This window comes from Chelonia mydas, chromosome 24 (assembly GCF_015237465.2).
Source record: "Chelonia mydas isolate rCheMyd1 chromosome 24, rCheMyd1.pri.v2, whole genome shotgun sequence".
In the NCBI taxonomy this organism is placed as follows: domain Eukaryota; kingdom Metazoa; phylum Chordata; order Testudines; family Cheloniidae; genus Chelonia; species Chelonia mydas.
The window spans coordinates 16,880,114-16,899,087 of NC_051264.2; the positions used below are offsets into that span (position 1 = coordinate 16,880,114).

The following is an 18,974-nucleotide window of genomic DNA, read 5'->3' on the forward strand; positions in this document are numbered from 1 at the left end:
GTGTCTTGGGGTGATGTAACGTCTCAGAGTCGACCCCCGTCCAAGGTCCCCAACGCGATGCCTGCAGCTCTCCCAGACTGGCTCAGCCCGGAGGAGGAAGGTGTTCATGTGGGCGTGTATCTGGGGTGGGGAGAACAATGAGTGGCGATCACAGGATGTGGCTGGGTCCGAATACTTCTGCAAAATCTGGAAGGCCTCTGGCACGCACAGCTACATGCAGATGTCATGCGAACCATAAGGTCCTGTTAGAATATTAATATTCAGGCCTGTCTGCAAAGGCCTATACTTTAAGAACTTAGGTGTATTTTTACCACTTAGCTAGTTACAGAGGTATAAAAACAAACAATCAAAATTACAGTATATGGGCCTTGTCTCTCTAGAATAATTCATTAATGATCTGGAGGATGGCGTGGTTTGCACCCTCAGCAAGTTTACAGATTACACTAAATTGGGAGGAGTGGTAGATACGCTGGAGGGTAGGGACAGGATACGGAGGGAGCTAGACAAATTAGAGGATTGGGCCAAAAGAAATCCGATGAGGTTTAACAAGGACAAAGTGCAGAGTCCTCTACTTAGGACGGAAGAATCCCATGCACCTCTATAGACTAGGGACCGACTGGCTCGGCAGCAGTTCTGCAGAAAAGGACCTAGGGGTTACAGTGGACGAGAAGCTGGATATGAGTCAGCAGTGTGCCCTTGTTGGCAAGAAGGCTAACGGCATTTTGGGATGTCTAAGTAGGGACATTGCCAGCAGATCGAGGGATGTGATCATACCCCTCTATTCGACATTGGTGAGGCCTCATCTGGAATACTGTGTCCAGTTTTGGGCCCCACACTACAAGAAGGATGTGGATAAATTGGAGAGAGTCCAGCGAAGGGCAACAAAAATAATTAGGGGGCTGGAGCACATGATTTATGAGGAGAGGCTGAGGGAACTGAGATTGTTTAGTCTGCAGAAGAGAAGAATGGGGGGGGATTTGATAGCTGCTTTCAACTACCTAAAGAGGAGTTCCAAAGAGGATGGATCTAGACTGTTCTCAGTGGTACCAGATGACTAAACAAGGATTAATGGTCTCAAGTTGCAGTGAGGGAGGTTTAGGTTGGATATTAGGAAAAACTTTTTAACTAGGAGGCTGGTGAAGCACTGAAATGCGGTACCTAGGGAGGTGGTGAAATCTTCCTTAAAGGTTTTTAAGGTCAGGCTTGACAAAGCCCTGGCTGGGATGATTTAGTTGGGGTTGGTCCTGCTTTGAGCAGGGGGTTGGACTAGATACCTCCTGAGGTCCCTTCCAACCCTGATATTCTATGATTCTGTGACAGTCTGTGACCTTGTTCTTAGGCTAAGGCCTTTAGCTAAGCAGCAGGGGCAGCCATAAGCTGGGAAGCAAATGGTCACGTCCTCAAATCCCAAACCAGTCACATTGAATTAAGGGTGTATTGGGCTGTTAGGAAGACAATCCTGTCCTGATAGTGCCCATCACCACCACATAAAGATGGTTAAAGAAAACTTAGTTTGATAGCATCCTGTCTGGCAAGAAATAACTTATCAGTGGCTGTTGTTATGAAACCCTCATTTCTGCATGTTTTACCTTTATGGCCCCCACTTTTCTATTCTTAATCTTTCTAGTTCTCTAATTGTTTCTGTCTGCTGTATAATTAATTTTGCTCGGTGTAAATTAATTAGGATAGTGGAATATAATTGGTTCGAGAGGATTTTACAATACGTTAGGATTGGTTAGTTAAATTTCAGTAAAATAATTGGTTAAGGTCTAGCTGTGAATATTACTATATAAACTGAGGTCAAACAGGAAGTGGGGGGAAGGGAAATTGGAATCATGCTTGCTGGACATTAACCCCAATAAACATCCCCTTGCCTGCACTATGGACTTCTGGTCTTTTGTGGCTTGCTGTCTGTGTGACAAGAACCAGGGAAGTGGGAGGGTGGAGGGAACGCCCTCTAACAGCTCCCCTCCACCCCCCACTGGGCCCTAGCAAGGTGTCTGCATTCAGCTGTCCACATCCGTGGGCTGGCGGGCGGGGCCCCCATCGGAGAGCAGGGGCTGAGGCAGCCACGCTCAGCTGACTCCACCGTGCAAGGTCCCAGGAGCAGAGACGCCAGCTGGGAATCTGCACTCGAGCCCCTCCTGGCTGGGGAAAGCAAACAGAGCCCCGCTGGGAGTGGGAGGCGTGAGATTCTCAGCCCTGCCTTTGCTACAGGGAACCCACCCCTCAGCCCCAGGCCACGTTACAGGCCAGCCATCGCTAAGGAAACCCTCGCTCTGTGCTAGAGACCACACAAACCACAGCCCGGCCTGCAACCTGCCTTCCTCTCTTGTCATTTGCCTGGAGGCCTCAGGCGTGGGGACACTTTTCAGCTCAACGTGAGCTCCCGGACCCAACAGGGCTCCAGCCATGCTGGGATGCCTCAACAGGGGAATCTTGATTAGGAGCAGGAAGGCGATTTTCTCTCTGGATCTGGCCCTGGTGCAACCACAGCTGGGATGCTGTGTCCGGTTCTGGCGCCCTCCCTTCAAGAAGGATGCTGAGCAGCTGGAGGGGGTCAGAGAAGAGCCACGAGAAGGATTAACGGACTGGCCCCCGGGCTTGGCACAGAGAGACTCCAGGAGCTCAGTCAGTTCAGTTGATCAGAGGACACGTCTACACGGGGAAGGCTGCACCGATGCAGCTGCGGCGCTGTCGCGGCTCGGTTAAGAGGCTGTCTGTGCTGACTCGAGAGCTTCTCCCATCGGCGTCGTTAGTCCACCCCCCCGAGAGGCGGGAGCGGTGCTGACGGGAGAAGCGTTGTCTACACCGGGCGTTAGGTCGGTGTAACAGCGTCACCCGGGGCGGTGGGGGGGGAGATTTCCACATCCCCGAGCGACGTAGTTGCACCATTATATGTTGCCTAGTGTAGACCCAGCGAAAGGGAAGGGGACGGGGTGACGCGATTACCAGTTTCTGACCCACACCTGACTTGCACGTGTGCTGCCATCTGCTGGCCTGGTGCTTTTACTGCCATCGTCAGCCCTGAGCCTTTGGATACCAGTCTGTAGCAGTGGGTCCCAACCAGGGGTACGTGTGCCACCGGGAGTACGCAGGGGTCTTCCGTGGGGTACATCAGCTCACCTAGATATTTGCCCAGTTTTACAACAGGCTACATAAAAAGCACTAGCGAAGTCAGTAGAAACTAAAATTTCAAACAATGACTTATTTATACTGCTCTACATACTGTCCACTGAAATGTAAGTACATTTATTATTCCAATTTATTTATTTTATAACTATATGCTAAAAAGGAGAAAGTAAACTATTTATCAGTACTCGTGTCCTGTGACACTGGTATTTTTATGTCTGATTTTGTACAGAAGTAGTTTTTAAATGAGGAGAAACTTGGGGGTACACAAGACAAATGAGAATCCTGAAAGGGGTACAGTAGTCTGGAAAGATTGAGAGCCACTGGTCTATTGGGTCTTTTCCCACTGAGATGTGGCCACCTCTGGTTTGGGACATGGGGGATGTTTATACAAGTGACAGGGAAGAATTTGGGATGGGGGTCTTTTGTAGGGAGCGGGGTGGGGGTCAGGGTTCCTGGAACAATCTGTATAGTGGGGGTGCTGAGAGTCACTGAATCAAACTTTAAACCCTCTATATGATGGGAACCACTTTAATCCAGGGGCTGCAGCACCGATGGGTGGGGTGGGGAGGGATATGGGGAGGCTCCTGTGGGGAGTGGGGTGGTCGCAGGGAGGTACCTGGTGTAGGAGGTGGGGAGACAGAGACAGATATGGGGGGGGCATTGTGGATATCACCCTAGCATTGAAGCTGGAAGGTTTAATCTCACTGTTTTATCTGTCCTGGGGGAATCAGACACGGCATCTCAGAATTGATTCCCCCAACACACACACACCATCTGCAGCTTCCCCTCCCCACGGGCTCTGTCTGGGGGCAGGAAGCTGTCCTCTCGGGGAGGAGGAGAAGGGGGGTCTCATCGGGGGTGGGGGATGCTCACTAATCTGAGTCTGCAAAGCCTCTGAGGCAGCCAGCTCCGTGCAAGCCTCAAACACCTCGGCTCAGCTCTGGGGTCTCAAGTGACGAAGGGTCTGAGATCCCGTCTGCAGAGATGGTCGCCCTCATCCGAGGCAACCACAGCCCCAGAGCAGGAGCTGAGCTGCAGCCGCATCACTGCGGAAATTCAGGGGGATGCTCACTAATCTGTGAAAAATTCAGCCCATTCACACCTGGATATGCTGGCTTGGGAGTGATTTGTGGGTGGGCCGCCATTCACCTCTGGTCCTCCTCGAACATCCTGGAGAGAGCTTTGCTGGTGGTGGGTGGATCGTGAATCTCTCACTTCGTTGGCTGAGAGCCACACAACATTTTGTCTGTTCCACGACTGGCTGATGGATTTGTTGGATGCTGGAGAGCAGGCAGCGACATAGCGAAGGGCGAAAGCTGCATGAATTTTGGCCAGGAATAACAGGATTCATTGAGACACTGGTATAAAAAACCACTGTGACGAGGTTCCCAGTGTGCAAGCTATACTGTGGGACCACTGAGCCCTCTGTCCCACCAACCTGCAGTATCCCTCTCACACTGTGATGCTGTGTCAAGTTAAAACCTCTGGCAGGCCCTGCACTTCCACAGCCATCCCCAAGCAGGGACACACCCAGCTGAGTTCCATGAATGACCTTCCAGCCACTCATGAACCATCAACAGGGAGGCTCCAGTCAATTCCTCCTGGCTCCCTGGCCTTGCAGCCCAGAAATGTACCATCCTGCATGGGTCAGAAGCCTGGCCACTGTAAGTTCATTGCCCAGTCTGTGCCTCCTTCAATGTGGAGAGCACAAACATCAGCCTCTGTCAACCGAGCTAAGATTTCCTAAGCACTTCAACCACACACACAGTTTTAGGCAGAATATAAAACAGGTTTATTAACTACAGACAGATTTAAAGTGATTATACGCCGTGATTATAAAGATCACAGTTGGTCACCCAAGAAGTAAAAGGAAATTCGCCATCTGAGTTCTACAAACTTAACAGGATTTGAATCAAGCCATGTCTCACCCTGGCAGACGGTACAAGCAGGTGACACATCCTCAGTGAACAGGCTGGGCTTGTCTTCCAGCCGGATACCAAAGTTCAAAGTCTTTGTCATCCAGACGTGTTTCCAGGTGTTGAGTTGTGGGGGGGAATGAGACCAAATGGTGACATCACTTCCCCTCTTCTGTTGTTTCTTCCACCCTGATGGAATTACATTTTGGGATGACTTGGGTCAAAGAGTCTCCATTGTCTATGTCCTCTCTCTGAGAAATCTCCATTTTATACGGTTCCTGAGACAGTGGATTCTTTCATGGGTGCTGACGAGCCAGTAACGCTGTCTGGCTCCTCCACGGTCATACCTGAAAGGCTGGTTCTGGGTGTTCCCAACAACACAACTTATTTCAGTAACACACCCATTGCAAAACTTCATAACTCCCCATACAATGACAGCACATACAATTTAACGGTATATGAATAATCAACACACCAAGACTTTTTAATGATACCTCACAAGGCTGACTTTGTTCATATTGATATGACCATGGTGAATATGGGGGCTCCAGGGTGCTGTTTTGAGGTACAGAGTGCCACAGCCACCCACATTTTATTTAAAGTCCCCAGTATTTTGAACACCTCCTCACTCCATTGGTTTCAGTAATAGAGCTAGATATTTCTGGTTTGCTGAAACTTTTGGTGGAGTTTTGTAGCATCACCGACTCTTACAATTTCATTGCGACATTCGCCATGTTTGTCGTTTTCCTGCAAGCCCCAGATCCCGGAACCAGATGATTAGGTGGGAATTTCAGCTTTCGCTTCTTATTATTTTTTAGGTAAATTTCCAGCTTTCATTTTTCCAGAGAAAAGTCTGACATGCCCTCCCCCCCAGCAAAAAAAAACATACAGCAAAAAAGAGGAACCCAAATGTCTTTCTTTCCAAACCAATCTCATTATGTGTTAGGGGGTGGCTCATGGGGTTTGAAGGCTCGGGTTTGACAATGAAGACACAGGGCTAGATTTTTAAAAGTGGCTAAGGGAGTTAGCTGCCAAATTCCCATTGAAGTTAGGAGTTAAGCACCTAACTCACATAGGTGCTTTTGAAAATCTCACCAGTAGAAGCCTAAGTTGATTCAATTACATCATGTAATGGCAGACAGCTAAAAAGTGACATTTTAGTTCTTATATAAAAATGCTAGAAGTTTAAATAATAAGATGGGTGAACTTGAGTGCCACGTATTAAGTGAGGACATCGACATAAAAGGCATCGCAGAAACTTGGTGGAATGAGGATAATCAATGGTGTAATGGTGTAATTGAGGATAATCAATGAGTATAACCAGGGTACAAAATATATTGGAAGGACAGAACAGGATGTGCTGGTGGGGGAGCGGCACTATATGTGAAAGAAAGCGTAGAGTCGAAGTAAAAATCTGAAATGAACCAAACTCTATCATAGAACCTCAATGGAGAATAATTCCATGCCCAAATAATAAGAATACAGAATAGGTATATATTACTGAATATAAGGGTGAATATAACTGAACCGCTTGGTAACAGTGAGAATAATATAATGGACTTCAACACCCCCGTGGCAGGGGAAACATCACAACAGCCCACCACGGTAGCATTTAATTTCAGAAAAGAAAACTACACAAAGATGAGGAAGTTAGTAAAAAAGAAATAAAAAGGTCCAGTGCCAAAAGTGAAATCCCTGTAAGCTGCATGGAAACTTTTAAAAGACACCATTATAGAGGCTCAACTTAAACGTATCCCCCAAATTAATAAACATAGTAAGAGAACCAAAGTAGTGCCACCGTGGGTAAACAGCAAACTAGAGAAGCTTTGAGAGGCAAAAAGGCATCCTTTAAAAAGTGGAAGTTAAATCCTATTGAGTAAAATAGAAAGGAACATGAACTCTGGGAAATGAAGTGTAAAACTATAATTAGGAAGACCAAAAAAGAATTTGAAGAATAGCTAGCCAAAGATGCAAAAAGTAATCTGAATTTTTTTAAGGTCATCAGAAGCAAGAAGTTCCCTCACCAAAGACTCTTGAGCAAAGTAAGCTGTTGTGAGATTAGAGGGAAAGTCCTCTCCTGGATCAATAACTGGTTAAATGATAGGAAACAAGGGTAGGAATCAATGGTCAGTTTTCAGAATGGAGAGAGGTAAATAGCGTGTCCCCCAGGGGTCTGTACTGGGACCAGTACTCTTCAAATATTCATAAATGATCTGGAAAAAGGGGTAAACAGTGAGGTTGCATCATTTTCAGATGATAGAAAACTACTCAAGATAGTTAAGTCCAAAGCTGACTGCGAAGAGCTACAAAGGGTTCTCACACAACTGGATAACTGGGCAACAAAATGGCAGGTGAAATTCCTTGTTGATAAATGCAAAGTAATGCACATTGGAAACCATAATCCCTACTATACATAGAATCATAGAATATCAGGGTTGGAAGGGACCTCAGGAGGTCATCTAGTCCAACCCCCTGCTCAAAGCAGGACCGATCCCCAATTAAATCATATACAATGATGGGGTCTAAATAGCTGTTACCACTCAAGAAAGAGATCTTGGAGTCATTGTGGAGAGTTCTCTGAAAACATCCACTCAATCTGCAGCTGCCGTCAAAAAAGCTAACAGAATGTTGGGAATCATTAAGAAAGGGACAGATAAGATTGAAAACATCATATTGCCTCTATATAAATCCATTGAAAAAAAGATATATTGGAATTGGAAAAGGTTCAGACAGCTTCCATAGGAGGAGAGATTAAGAAGACTGGGACTTTTCAGTTTAGAAAAGAGACAACTACGGGGCGATATGTTAGAGCTCTATAAAGTCCTGACTGGTGTGGAGAAAGTAAATAATGAAGTGTTATTTACTCCTTCCCATAACACAAGAGCTAGGGGTCACCAAATGAAATTAATAGCCAGAGGGTTTTAAAGAAATAAAAGAAAGTATATAAACTAATAAAATGATGTATTTCTTCACACAACGCACAGCCAGACTGCGAAACTCTTTGTCAGGGTTATATTGTGTTATATTCTCATTGACTCTCAGCGAGGTTCACCCCTTCACCTTCTCTTTGTTAAGCTAAATAGACTGCGCTAAATAGACTGCGCTCCTTGGGTCTTTCGCTGTAAGGCAGGTTTTCTAATCCAGTCATCATTCTCGTGGCTCTTCTATGAATAAGGCCAAAAAATTCACTTGCTAAAAAAAGAATTTTGGGATCAAGAGGAAGTTACATGTCCCAGTGTAAAGAATTCTTTCTCCATGCAAATATCGACAATTCCATCCATTTCCCTATTCAGCCAGCTCCGGCCCCAAGTTGTCGGTCGTTTGGGAGTTGCGTCCACATTGCCGGTACCTCAGAAACCCTTCCTCCATGGTTAAGTAGATGACGGGGTTCAGGCAACTGTTGACATATGTCAGGACACAAGCAAAAGCACTTCCCATGTCCAGAATAAGCAGACGGTGCTTAGCTAAGATCAGCAGAAAGGAGAAGACGTGATACGGCAGCCAGCAGAGGAAAAAGGCCGGGATCAAGCCAAAAAGGATCTTGAGTGGCTTGGTGGACTGGATCAGCCTGTTCCTTCTCATCTTGGCAGCTAGAACGATGTAGAATGTTGGGATCAAGATCAAGGCTAATGGGATCAGAAACCCAACCAGGAACTGGATGGTAACGGCGGCCTTCACCCTCCCTTCATCTGGATGGAAATTCATGCTGGTTCTGGAACGTGAGAAGAGGAATTCCAATAGATAACCGTACCGCAGGCTGAACCCAAGAGACAGAGCCCCCAGGCCCAAAACCATAATGAAAGCCAGTTGGGGTGTGCGGTGGTTCCAGGCCCACTCAGGACGTGCCACGAGGATGCAGCGATCGACACTAAGGGCTGTGAGGAGGAAGGCGCTGGAGAACATGTGGAAGGAGGAGACGGTGTTGCTCAGACTCTTGGCCCAGTCTAAGTCCAGGATGAAAATGGAAATGTATCTAAAAGGTAGGAAGACGATAAAGATGAAATCGGTCATGGCCCGGTTCCAGAACCACACGGCACTGGCCATCCTCTCCACACGGCAGCCAGTGATGAAGAGGACGTAGCCATTCGACAGCACCCCGGCAAGGAAGGCCATGGCACACATCACCACAAAGAGAACTAAGAAGAACAGCATTCTTGGAAGAGGTGCAGTCACAATATCCCCTCTTCCTTCTCAGGGATCAGATGGGACAGCGCAGACGTTGTACTGAGTAAAGGAAGGAAGAGAAATGAGAAAAGGGCTATAAGGACAGAGAGACTCAGCTGCAGAGTTTATAATTTCCTTAGAGTTTATAAACTCCCCAGATTCTGAGCTGAACTAAGATAGGCTCAAATCCTTGTAGGCCAAGGGCACCAATGGTCTGAAGATCTTTGGAGCATGGAGCCAGAGGGTTAGAAGGGGACTGCAAGGTTCATAACTTCTAACCCCCTGACAAGATACAGGACTTGCATCTATTCTCTCCCCGAATGTTTTTTGTTTTTCACCTGACCTCTGACAACAGTCCCCGTAAATAATTTCAACTGGTTCTAACCGGAGCAGATGAGGGGACGGGATGCGGACTGCTGGAAGGGGGGAGTTCCAGGGGTAGCGGTGTCGGGGGTGGAACAAAAGGAGATCCAGTGAGGAAGCCGGAGGGTTTACCTCATTTTCTTACCCGTGTCTTGGGGGGATGCAACGTCTCAGAGTCGACCACCGTCCAAGGTCCCCAACGCGATGCCTGCAGCTCTCCCAGACTGGCTCAGCCCGGAGGAGGAAGCTGTTCATGTGGGGGTGTATCTCGGGTGGGGGGAACAACGAGTGGTGATCACAGGATGTGGCTGGGTCCGAATACTTCTGCAAAATCTGAAAGGCCTCTGGAACCCACAGCTACATGAAGATGTTATGCGAACCATAAAGTCCTGTTCGAATATTCATATTCAGGCCTGCCTGTAAAGGGTAGTGGAATACAATTGGTTCAAGATGATTTTACAGTATGTTAGGATTGGTTAGTTAAATTTCAGTAAAATAATTGGTTAAGGTCTAGCTGTGAATATTACTATATAAACTGGGGTCAAACAGGAAGTGTGGGGAAGGGAAATTGGAATCATGCTTGCTGGACATTAACCCCAATAAACATCCCCTTGTCTGCACTATGGACTTCTGGTCTTTTGTGGCTTTCTGTCTGTGTGACAAGAACCAGGGAAGTGGGAGGGAGGAGGGAACGCCCTCTAACAGCTCCCCTCCACCCCGCACTGGGCCCTAGCAAGGTGTCTGCATTTGGCTGTCCACATCCGTGGGCTGGCGGGCGGGGCCCCCATCGGAGAGCAGGGGCTGAGGCTGCCACGTCCAGCTGACTCCACAGTGCAAGGTCCCAGGAGCAGAGACGCCAGCTGGGACTCTGCACTCGAGCCCCTCCTGGCTGGGGAAAGTGAACAGAGCCCCGCTGGGAGTGGGAGGCGTGAGATTCTCAGCCCTGCCTTTGCTGCAGGAAACCCACCCCTCAGCCCCAGGCCACGTTACAGGCCAGCCAACGCTACGGAAACCCTCGCTCTGTGCTAGAGACCACACAAACCACAGCCCGGCCTGCAACCTGCCTTCCTCTCTTGTCATTTGCCTGGAGGCCTCAGGCGTGGGGACACTTTTCAGCTCAACGTGAGCTCCCGGACCCAACAGGGCTCCAGCCATGCTGGGATGCCTCAACTGGGGAGTCTCGATTAGCAGCAGGAAGGTGATTTTCCCTCTGGCTCTGGCCCTGGTGCAACCACAGCTGGGATGCTGTGTCCGGTTCTGGCGCCCTCCCTTCAAGAAGGATGTTGAGCAGCTGGAGAGGGTCAGAGAAGAGCCACGAGAAGGATTAATGGACTGGCCCCCGGGCTTGGCAGAGAGAGACTCCAGGAGCTCAGTCAGTTCAGCTGATCAGAGGACACGTCTACACGGGGAAGGCTGCACCGATGCAGCTGCGGCGCTGTCGCGGCTCGGTGAAGACGCTGTCTGTGCTGACTCGAGAGCTTCTCCCATCGGCGTCGTTAATCCACCCCCCCCCGAGAGGCGGGAGCGGTGCTGACGGGAGAAGCGTTGTCTACACCGGGCGTTAGGTCGGTGTAACAGCGTCACCCGGGGCGGTGGGGGGGGGGGGTTTCCACATCCCCGAGCGATGTAGTTGCACCATTATATGTTGCCTAGTGTAGACCCAGCGAAAGGGAAGGGGACGGGGTGACGCGATTACCAGTTTCTGACCAGCACCTGACTTGCACGTGTGCTGCCACCTGCTGGCCTGGTGCTTTTACTGCCATCGTCAGCCCTGAGCCTTTGGATACCAGTCTGTAGCAGTGGGTCCCAACCAGGGGTACGTGTACCACCGGGAGTACGCAGGGGTCTTCCGTGGGGTACATCAGCTCACCTAGATATTTGCCCAGTTTTACAACAGGCTACATAAAAAGCACTAGCGAAGTCAGTAGAAACTAAAATTTCAAACAATGACTTATTTATACTGCTCTACATACTGTCCACTGAAATGTAAGTACATTTATGTTCCAATTTATTTATTTTATAACTATATGCTAAAAAGGAGAAAGTAAACTATTTATCAGTCCTCGTGTCCTGTGACACTGGTATTTTCATGTCTGATTTTGTACAGAAGTAGTTTTTAAGTGAGGAGAAACCTGGGAGTACACAAGACAAATGAGAATCCTGAAAGGGGTACAGTAGTCTGGAGAGATTGGAAGCCACTGGTCTATTGGGTCTTTTCCCACTGAGATGTGGCCACCTCTGGGTTGGGGCATGGGGGATGTTTATACAAGTGACAGGGAAGAATTTGGGATGCGGATCTTCTGTGGGGAGTGGGTGGGGGGGTCAGAGTTCCTGGAAAAATTTGTATAGTGGGGGTGCTGAGAGTCATTGAATCAAACTTTAAACCCTGTATATGATGGGAACCACTTCAATTCAGGGGCTGCAGCATAAAATCAAAGCTAGAAGTTTAAATAATAAGATGGATGAAAATGAGTGCCACGTATTAAATGAGGACATCGATATAACAGGCATCACAGAAACTTGGTGGAATGAGGATAATCGATGAGTAATACCAGGGTACAAAATATATTGGAAGGACAGAGCAGGACGTGCTGGTGGGGGAGCGGCACTATATGTGAAAGAAAGCATAAAATCAAATGAAGTAAAAATCTGAAATGAACCAAACTGTATCGCAGAATCTCAATACAGAATAATTCCATGCCCAAATAATAAGAATACAGAGTAGGGATATATTACTGACCACCTGACCAGAATGGTGATAGCGACTGTGAAATATTCTGGAAGATTAGAGAGGCTATTAAAATAAAAATAACTCAGTAATAATGGGGGATTTCAACTACCTCCATATTGGCTGGACACATGTCACTTCAGAACACGATGCAGAGACACAGTTTCTTGACACCTTAAATGACTGCTTCTTGGAGCAGCTAGTCCTGGAACCAACAAGAGGGGAGCCAATTCTTGATTTAGTCCTAAGTGGAGCACAGGTTCAGGTCCAAGGGTGAATATAACTGAACAGCTTGGGAATAGTGACAATAATATAACGGACTTTAACATCCCTGTGGCAGGGGAAACATCACAACAGCCCACCACGGTAGAATTTAATTTCAGAAAAGAAAACTACACAAAGATGAGGAAGTTAGTAAAAAAGAAATGAAAAGGTACAGCACCAAAAGTGAAATCCCTGCAAGCTGCAAAGAAACTTTTAAAAGACACCATTATAAAGGCTCAACTTAAATGTATCCCCCAAATTAATAAACATAGTAAGAGAACCAAAGAAGTGCCACCTTGGGTAAACAGCAAACTAGAGAAGCTCTGAGAGGCAAAAAGGCATCCTTTAAAAAGTGGAAGTTAAATCCTATTGAGTAAAATAGAAAGGAGCATGAACTCTGGGAAATGAAGTGTAAAACTATAAATAGGAAGACCAAAAAAGAATTTGAAGAATAGCTAGCCAAAGAGGCAAAAAGTAATCTGAATTTTTTTTAAGTTTATCAGAAGCAAGAAGTTCCCTCACCAAAGACTCTTAAGCAAAGTAAGCTGTTGTGAGATTAGAGGGAAAGTCCTCTCCTGGATCAATAACTGGTTAAATGATAGGAAACAAGGGTAGGAATCAATGGACAGTTTTCAGAATGGAGAGAGGTAAATAGCAGTGTCCCCCAGGGGTCTGTACTGGGACCAGTACTCTTCAATTATTCATAAATGATCTGGAAAAAGGGGTAAACAGTGAGGTTGCATCATTTTCAGATGATACAAAACTACTCAAGATAGTTAAGTCCAAAGCTGACTGCGAAGAGCTACAAAGCGTTCTCACACAACTGGGTAATTGGGCAACAAAATGGCAGGTGAAATTCCATGTTGATAAATGCAAAGTAATGCACATTGGAAACCATAATCCCTACTATACATAGAGTCATAGAATATCAGGGTTGGAAGGGACCTCAGGAGGTCATCTAGTCCAACCCCCTGCTCAAAGCAGGACCGATCCCCAGTTAAATCATATACAATGATGGGGTCTAAATAGCTGTTACCACTCAAGAAAGAGATCTTGGAGTCATTGTGGACAGTTCTCTGAAAACATCCACTCAATGTGCAGCATCCGTCAAAAAAGCAACCAGAATGTTGGGAATCTTTAAGAAAGGGACAGATAAGATTGAAAACATCATATTGCCTCTATATAAATCCATCTAAAAAAACAGATATTGGAATTGGAAAAGGTTCAGAAAAGGACAACAAAAATGATTAGGGGTATGGGACGGCTTCCATAGGAGGAGAGATTAAGAAGACTAGGACTTTTCATCTTAGAAAAGAGACAACTACGGGGCGATATGTTAGAGCTCTATAAAATCCTGACTGGTGTGGAGAAAGTAAATAAGGAAGTGTTATTTACTCCTTCCCATAACACAAGAGCTAGGGGTCACCAAATGAAATTAATAGCTAGCGGGTTTTATAGAAATAAAAGGAAGTATATAAACTAATAAAAGGAAATATTTGTTCACACAATGCACAGCCAGCCTGGGAAACTCTTTGTCAGGGTTATATTATATTATATTCTCATTGACTCTCAGCGAGGTTCACCCCTTCACCATCTCTTTGTTAAGCTAAATAGACTGCGCTCCTTCGGTCTTTCGCTGTAAGGCAGGTTTTCTAATCCAGTCATCATTCTCGTGGCTCTTCTATGAATAAGGCCAAAAAATTCACGTGCTAAAAAAAAGAATTTTGGGATCAAGAGGAAGTTACATGTCCCAGTGTAAAGAATTCTTTCTCCATGCAAATATCGACAATTCCATCCATTTCCCTATTCAGCCAGCTCCGGCCCCGAGTTGTCGGTCGTTTGGGAGTTGCGTCCACATTGCCGGTACCTCAGAAACTCTTCCTCCATGTTGAGGTAGAAGATGGGGTTCAGGCAACTGTTGAAATATGTCAGGATACAAGCAAAAGCACTTCCTATGTTCAGAATAGGCGGAAAGTACATAGCTGAGATCTGCAGGAAGAAGAAGACGTGATATGGCAGCCAGCAGAGGAAAAAGGCCGGGATCAAGCCAAGAAGGATCTTGAGTGGCTTGGTGGATTGGACCAGCCTGTTCCTTCTCATCTTGGCAGCTAGAACGATGTAGAATGTTGGGATCAAGATCAAGGCTAATGGGATCAGAAACCCAACCAGGAACTGGATCGTAACGGCGGCCTTCACCCTCCCTTCATCTGGATGGAAATTCATGCTGGTTCTGGAATGTGAGAAGAGGAATTCCAATAGATCACCGTACCGCAAGCTGAACCCAAGAGACAGGGCCCACATGCCCAAAACCATAATGAAAGCCAGTTGGGGTGTGCGGTGGTTCCAGGCCCACTTAGGGCGTGCCACGAGGATGCAGCGATCGACACTAAGGGCTGTGAGGAGGAAGGCGCTGGAGAACATGTGGAAGGAGGAGACGGTGTTGCTCAGATTCTGGACCCAGTCTAAGTTGAGGATGGGAATGAATCGGAGAGGCAGGAAGACGATAAAGATGAAATCGGTCATGGCCCGGTTCCAGAACCACACGGTACTGGCCGTCCTCTCCACCCGGCAGCCAGCGATGAAGAGGACGTAGCCGTTCAACGGTACCCCAGCAAGTAAGGCCACGGCACAGAGCACCAGGGCGAGATCTCGGAGAAACACCATTCTTGGAAGAGGTGCAGTCACAATATCCCCTCCTCCTCCTCAGGGATCAGATGGGACAGCGCAGACGTTGTACTGAGTAAAGGAAGGAAGAGCAATGAGAAAAGCTCTCACGGACAGAGAGACTCAGCTGCAGAGTTTATAATTTCCTTAGAGTTTATAAACTCCCCAGATCCTGAGCTGAACTAAGATAGGATCAAATCCTTGTAGGCCAATGGCACCAATGGTCTGAAGATCTTTGGAGCATAGAGCCAGAGGCTTAGAAGGGGACTGCAAGGGTCATATCTTCTAACCCCCTGACAAGATACAAGACTTGTGTCTATTCTCTCCCCGAATGTTTTTTGTTTTTCACCTGACCTCTGACAACAGTCCCCGTAAATAATTTCAACTGGTTCTAACTGGAGCAGATGAGGGGATGGGATGCGGGCTGCTGGAAGGGGGGAGTTCCAGGGGGCAGCGGTGTCAGGGGTGGAACAGAAGGAGATCCAGCGAGGAAGCTGGAGGGTTTACCTCATTTCCTTACCCGTGTCTTGGGGGGATGCAACGTCTCAGAGTCGACCCCCGTCCAAGGTCCCCAACGCGATGCCTGCAGCTCTCCCAGACTGGCTCAGCCCGAAGGAGGAAGCTGTTCATGTGGGGGTGTATCTGGGGTGGGGAGAACAATGAGTGGTGATCACAGGATGTGGCTGGGTCCGAATACTTCTACAAAATCTGAAAGGCCTCTGGCACGCACAGCTACATGCAGATATCATGCGAACCATAAGGTCCTGTTCGAATATTCATATCAGGCCTGCCTGTAAAGAAAACTTAGTTTGACGGCATCCTCTCTGGCAAGAAATAACTTCTCAGTGGTTGTCGTTAGGAAACCCTCATTTCTGCATGTTTTATCTTTATGGCCCCCACTTTTCTATTCTTAATCTGTCTGGTTCTCTTATTGTTTAAGTCTGCTGTGTAATTAATTTTGCTGGGTGTAAATTAATTAGGGTAGTGGAATATAATTGGTTTGAGATGATTTTACAATATGTTAGGATCGGTTAGTTAAACTTCAGTAAAATAATTGGTTAAGGTCTAGCTGTGAATATTACTATATAAACTGGGGTCAAACAGGAAGTGGGGGGAAGGGAAATTGGAATCATGCTTGCTGGACATTAACCCCAATAAACATCCCATTGTCTGCACTATGGACTTCTGGTCTTTTGCGGCTTGCTGTCTGTGTGACAAGAACCAGGGAAGTGGGAGGGTGGAGGGAACGCCCTCTAACAGCTCCCCTCGACCCCCCACTGGGCCCTAGCAAGGTGTCTGCATTCGGCTGTCCACATCCGTGGGCTGGCGGGCGGGGCCCCCATCGGAGAGCAGGGGCTGAGGCAGCCACGCTCAGCTGACTCCACCGTGCAAGGTCCCAGGAGCAGAGACGCCAGCTGGGAATCTGCACTCGAGCCCCTCCTGGCTGGGGAAAGCAAACAGAGCCCCGCTGGGAGTGGGAGGCGTGAGATTCTCAGCCCTGCCTTTGCTACAGGGAACCCACCCCTCAGCCCCAGGCCACGTTACAGGCCAGCCAACGCTACGGAAACCCTCGCTCTGTGCTAGAGACCACACAAACCACAGCCTGGCCTACAACCTGCCTTCCTCTCTTGTCATTTGCCTGGAGGCCTCAGGCGTGGGGACACTTTTCAGCTCAACGTGAGCTCCCAGAGCCAACAGGGCTCCAGCCATGCTGGGATGCCTCAACAGGGGAATCTTGATTAGGAGCAGGAAGGTGATTTTCCCTCTGGATCTGGCCCTGGTGCAACCACAGCTGGGATGCTGGCGCCCACCCTTCAAGAAGGATGTTGAGCAGCTGGAGGGGGTCAGAGAAGAGCCACGAGAAGGATTAATGGACTGGCCCCCGGGCTTGGCACAGAGAGACTCCAGGAGCTCAGTCAGTTCAGCTGATCAGAGGACACGTCTACACGGGGAAGGCTGCACCGATGCAGCTGCGGCGCTGTCGCGGCTCGGTGAAGACGCTGTCTGTGCTGACTCGAGAGCTTCTCCCATCGGCGTCGTTAATCCACCCCCCCAGAGGCGGGAGCGGTGCTGACGGGAGAAGCGTTGTCTACACCGGGCGTTAGGTCGGTGTAACAGCGTCACCCGGGGCGGTGGGGGGGGAGATTTCCACATCCCCGAGCGACGTAGTTGCACCATTATATGTTGCCTAGTGTAGACCCAGCGAAAGGGAAGGGGACGCGGTGACTCGATTACCAGTTTCTGACCAGCACCTGACTTGCACGTGTGCTGCCATCTGCTGGCCTGGTGCTTTTACTGCCATCGTCAGCCCTGAGCCTTTGGATACCAGTCTGTAGCAGTGGGTCCCAACCAGGGGTACGTGTGCCACCGGGAGTACGCAGGGGTCTTCCGTGGGGTACATCAGCTCACCTAGATATTTGCCTAGTTTTACAACAGGCTACATAAAAAGCACTAGCGAAGTCAGTAGAAACTAAAATTTCAAACAATGACTTGTTTATACTGCTCTACATACTGTCCACTGAAATGTAAGTACATTTATTATTCCAATTTATTTATTTTATAACTATATGCTAAAAAGGAGAAAGTAAACTATTTATCAGTACTCGTGTCCTGTGACACTGGTATTTTTATGTCTGATTTTGTACAGAAGTAGTTTTTAAATGAGGAGAAACTTGGGGGTACACAAGACAAATGAGAATCCTGAAAGGGGTACAGTAGTCTGGAAAGATTGAGAGCCACTGGTCTATTGGGTCTTTTCCCACTGAGATGTGGCCACCTCTGGTTTGGGACATGGGGGATGTTTATACAAGTGACAGGGAAGAATTTGGGATGGGGGTCTTTTGTAGGGAGCGGGGTGGGGGTCAGGGTTCCTGGAACAATCTGTATAGTGGGGGTGCTGAGAGTCACTGAATCAAACTTTAAACCCTGTATATGATGGGAACCACTTTAATCCAGGGGCTGCAGCACCGATGGGTGGGGTGGGGAGGGATATGGGGAGGCTCCTGTGGGGAGTGGGGTGGTCGCAGGGAGGTACCTGGTGTAGGAGGTGGGGAGACAGAGACAGATATGGGGGGGGCATTGTGGATATCACCCTAGCATTGAAGCTGGAAGGTTTAATCTCACTGTTTTATCTGTCCTGGGGGAATCAGACACAGCATCTCAGAATTGATTCCCCCAACACACACACACCATCTGCAGCTTCCCCTCCCCACGGGCTCTGTCTGGGGGCAGGAAGCTGTCCTCTCGGGGAGGAGGAGAAGGGGGGTCTCATCGGGGGTGGGGGATGCTCACTAATCTGAGTCTGCAAAGCCTCTGAGGCAGCCAGCTCCGTACAAGCCTCAAACACCTCGGCTCAGCTCTGGGGTCTCAAGTGACGAAGGGTCTGAGATCCCGTGTGCAGAGATGGTCGCCCTCATCCGGGGCAACCACAGCCCCAGAGCAGGAGCTGAGCTGCAGCCGCATCACTGCGGAAATTCAGGGGGATGCTCACTAATCTGAGTCTGCAAAGCCTCCGAGGCAGCCAGGTCCGTGCAAGCCTCAAGCACCTCAGCTCAGCTCTGGGGCCTCTCGTTATGAAGAGTCTGAGATCCCGTCTGCAGAGACGGTCGCCCACATCCGGAGCAGCCACAGCCCCAGATCAGGAGCTGAGCTGCAACCGCATCGTTGCAGAAATTCAGCCCGTTCACACCTGGACACACACTAGTCTGCAAAGCCTCCAAGGTGGCCAGCTTGGTGCAAGC

General features: G+C 48.3%; 2 protein-coding genes across 2 annotated transcripts; both read right to left on the reverse strand.

Annotated features, from left to right (window-relative positions):
• Positions 1-4,909: 4,909 nt before the first annotated feature.
• Positions 4,910-9,930, reverse strand: LOC102934457 (C3a anaphylatoxin chemotactic receptor). Its single transcript, XM_037883342.2, has 2 exons — positions 9,724-9,930; positions 4,910-9,275 (listed from the first exon to the last, which is right to left on the reverse strand). The coding sequence occupies exon 2, from the start codon at positions 9,201-9,203 to the stop codon at positions 8,337-8,339; it is 867 nt and encodes a 288-aa protein (XP_037739270.1). The 5' UTR covers positions 9,204-9,275; positions 9,724-9,930; the 3' UTR covers positions 4,910-8,336.
• A 4,313-nt stretch (positions 9,931-14,243) lies between these two features.
• On the reverse strand, positions 14,244-15,873 carry LOC102934681 (chemokine-like receptor 1). Its single transcript, XM_037883343.2, has 2 exons — positions 15,755-15,873; positions 14,244-15,306 (listed from the first exon to the last, which is right to left on the reverse strand). Exon 2 carries the CDS (start codon positions 15,232-15,234, stop codon positions 14,374-14,376), a length of 861 nt encoding a protein of 286 aa, XP_037739271.1. The 5' UTR covers positions 15,235-15,306; positions 15,755-15,873; the 3' UTR covers positions 14,244-14,373.
• Positions 15,874-18,974: the final 3,101 nt, after the last annotated feature.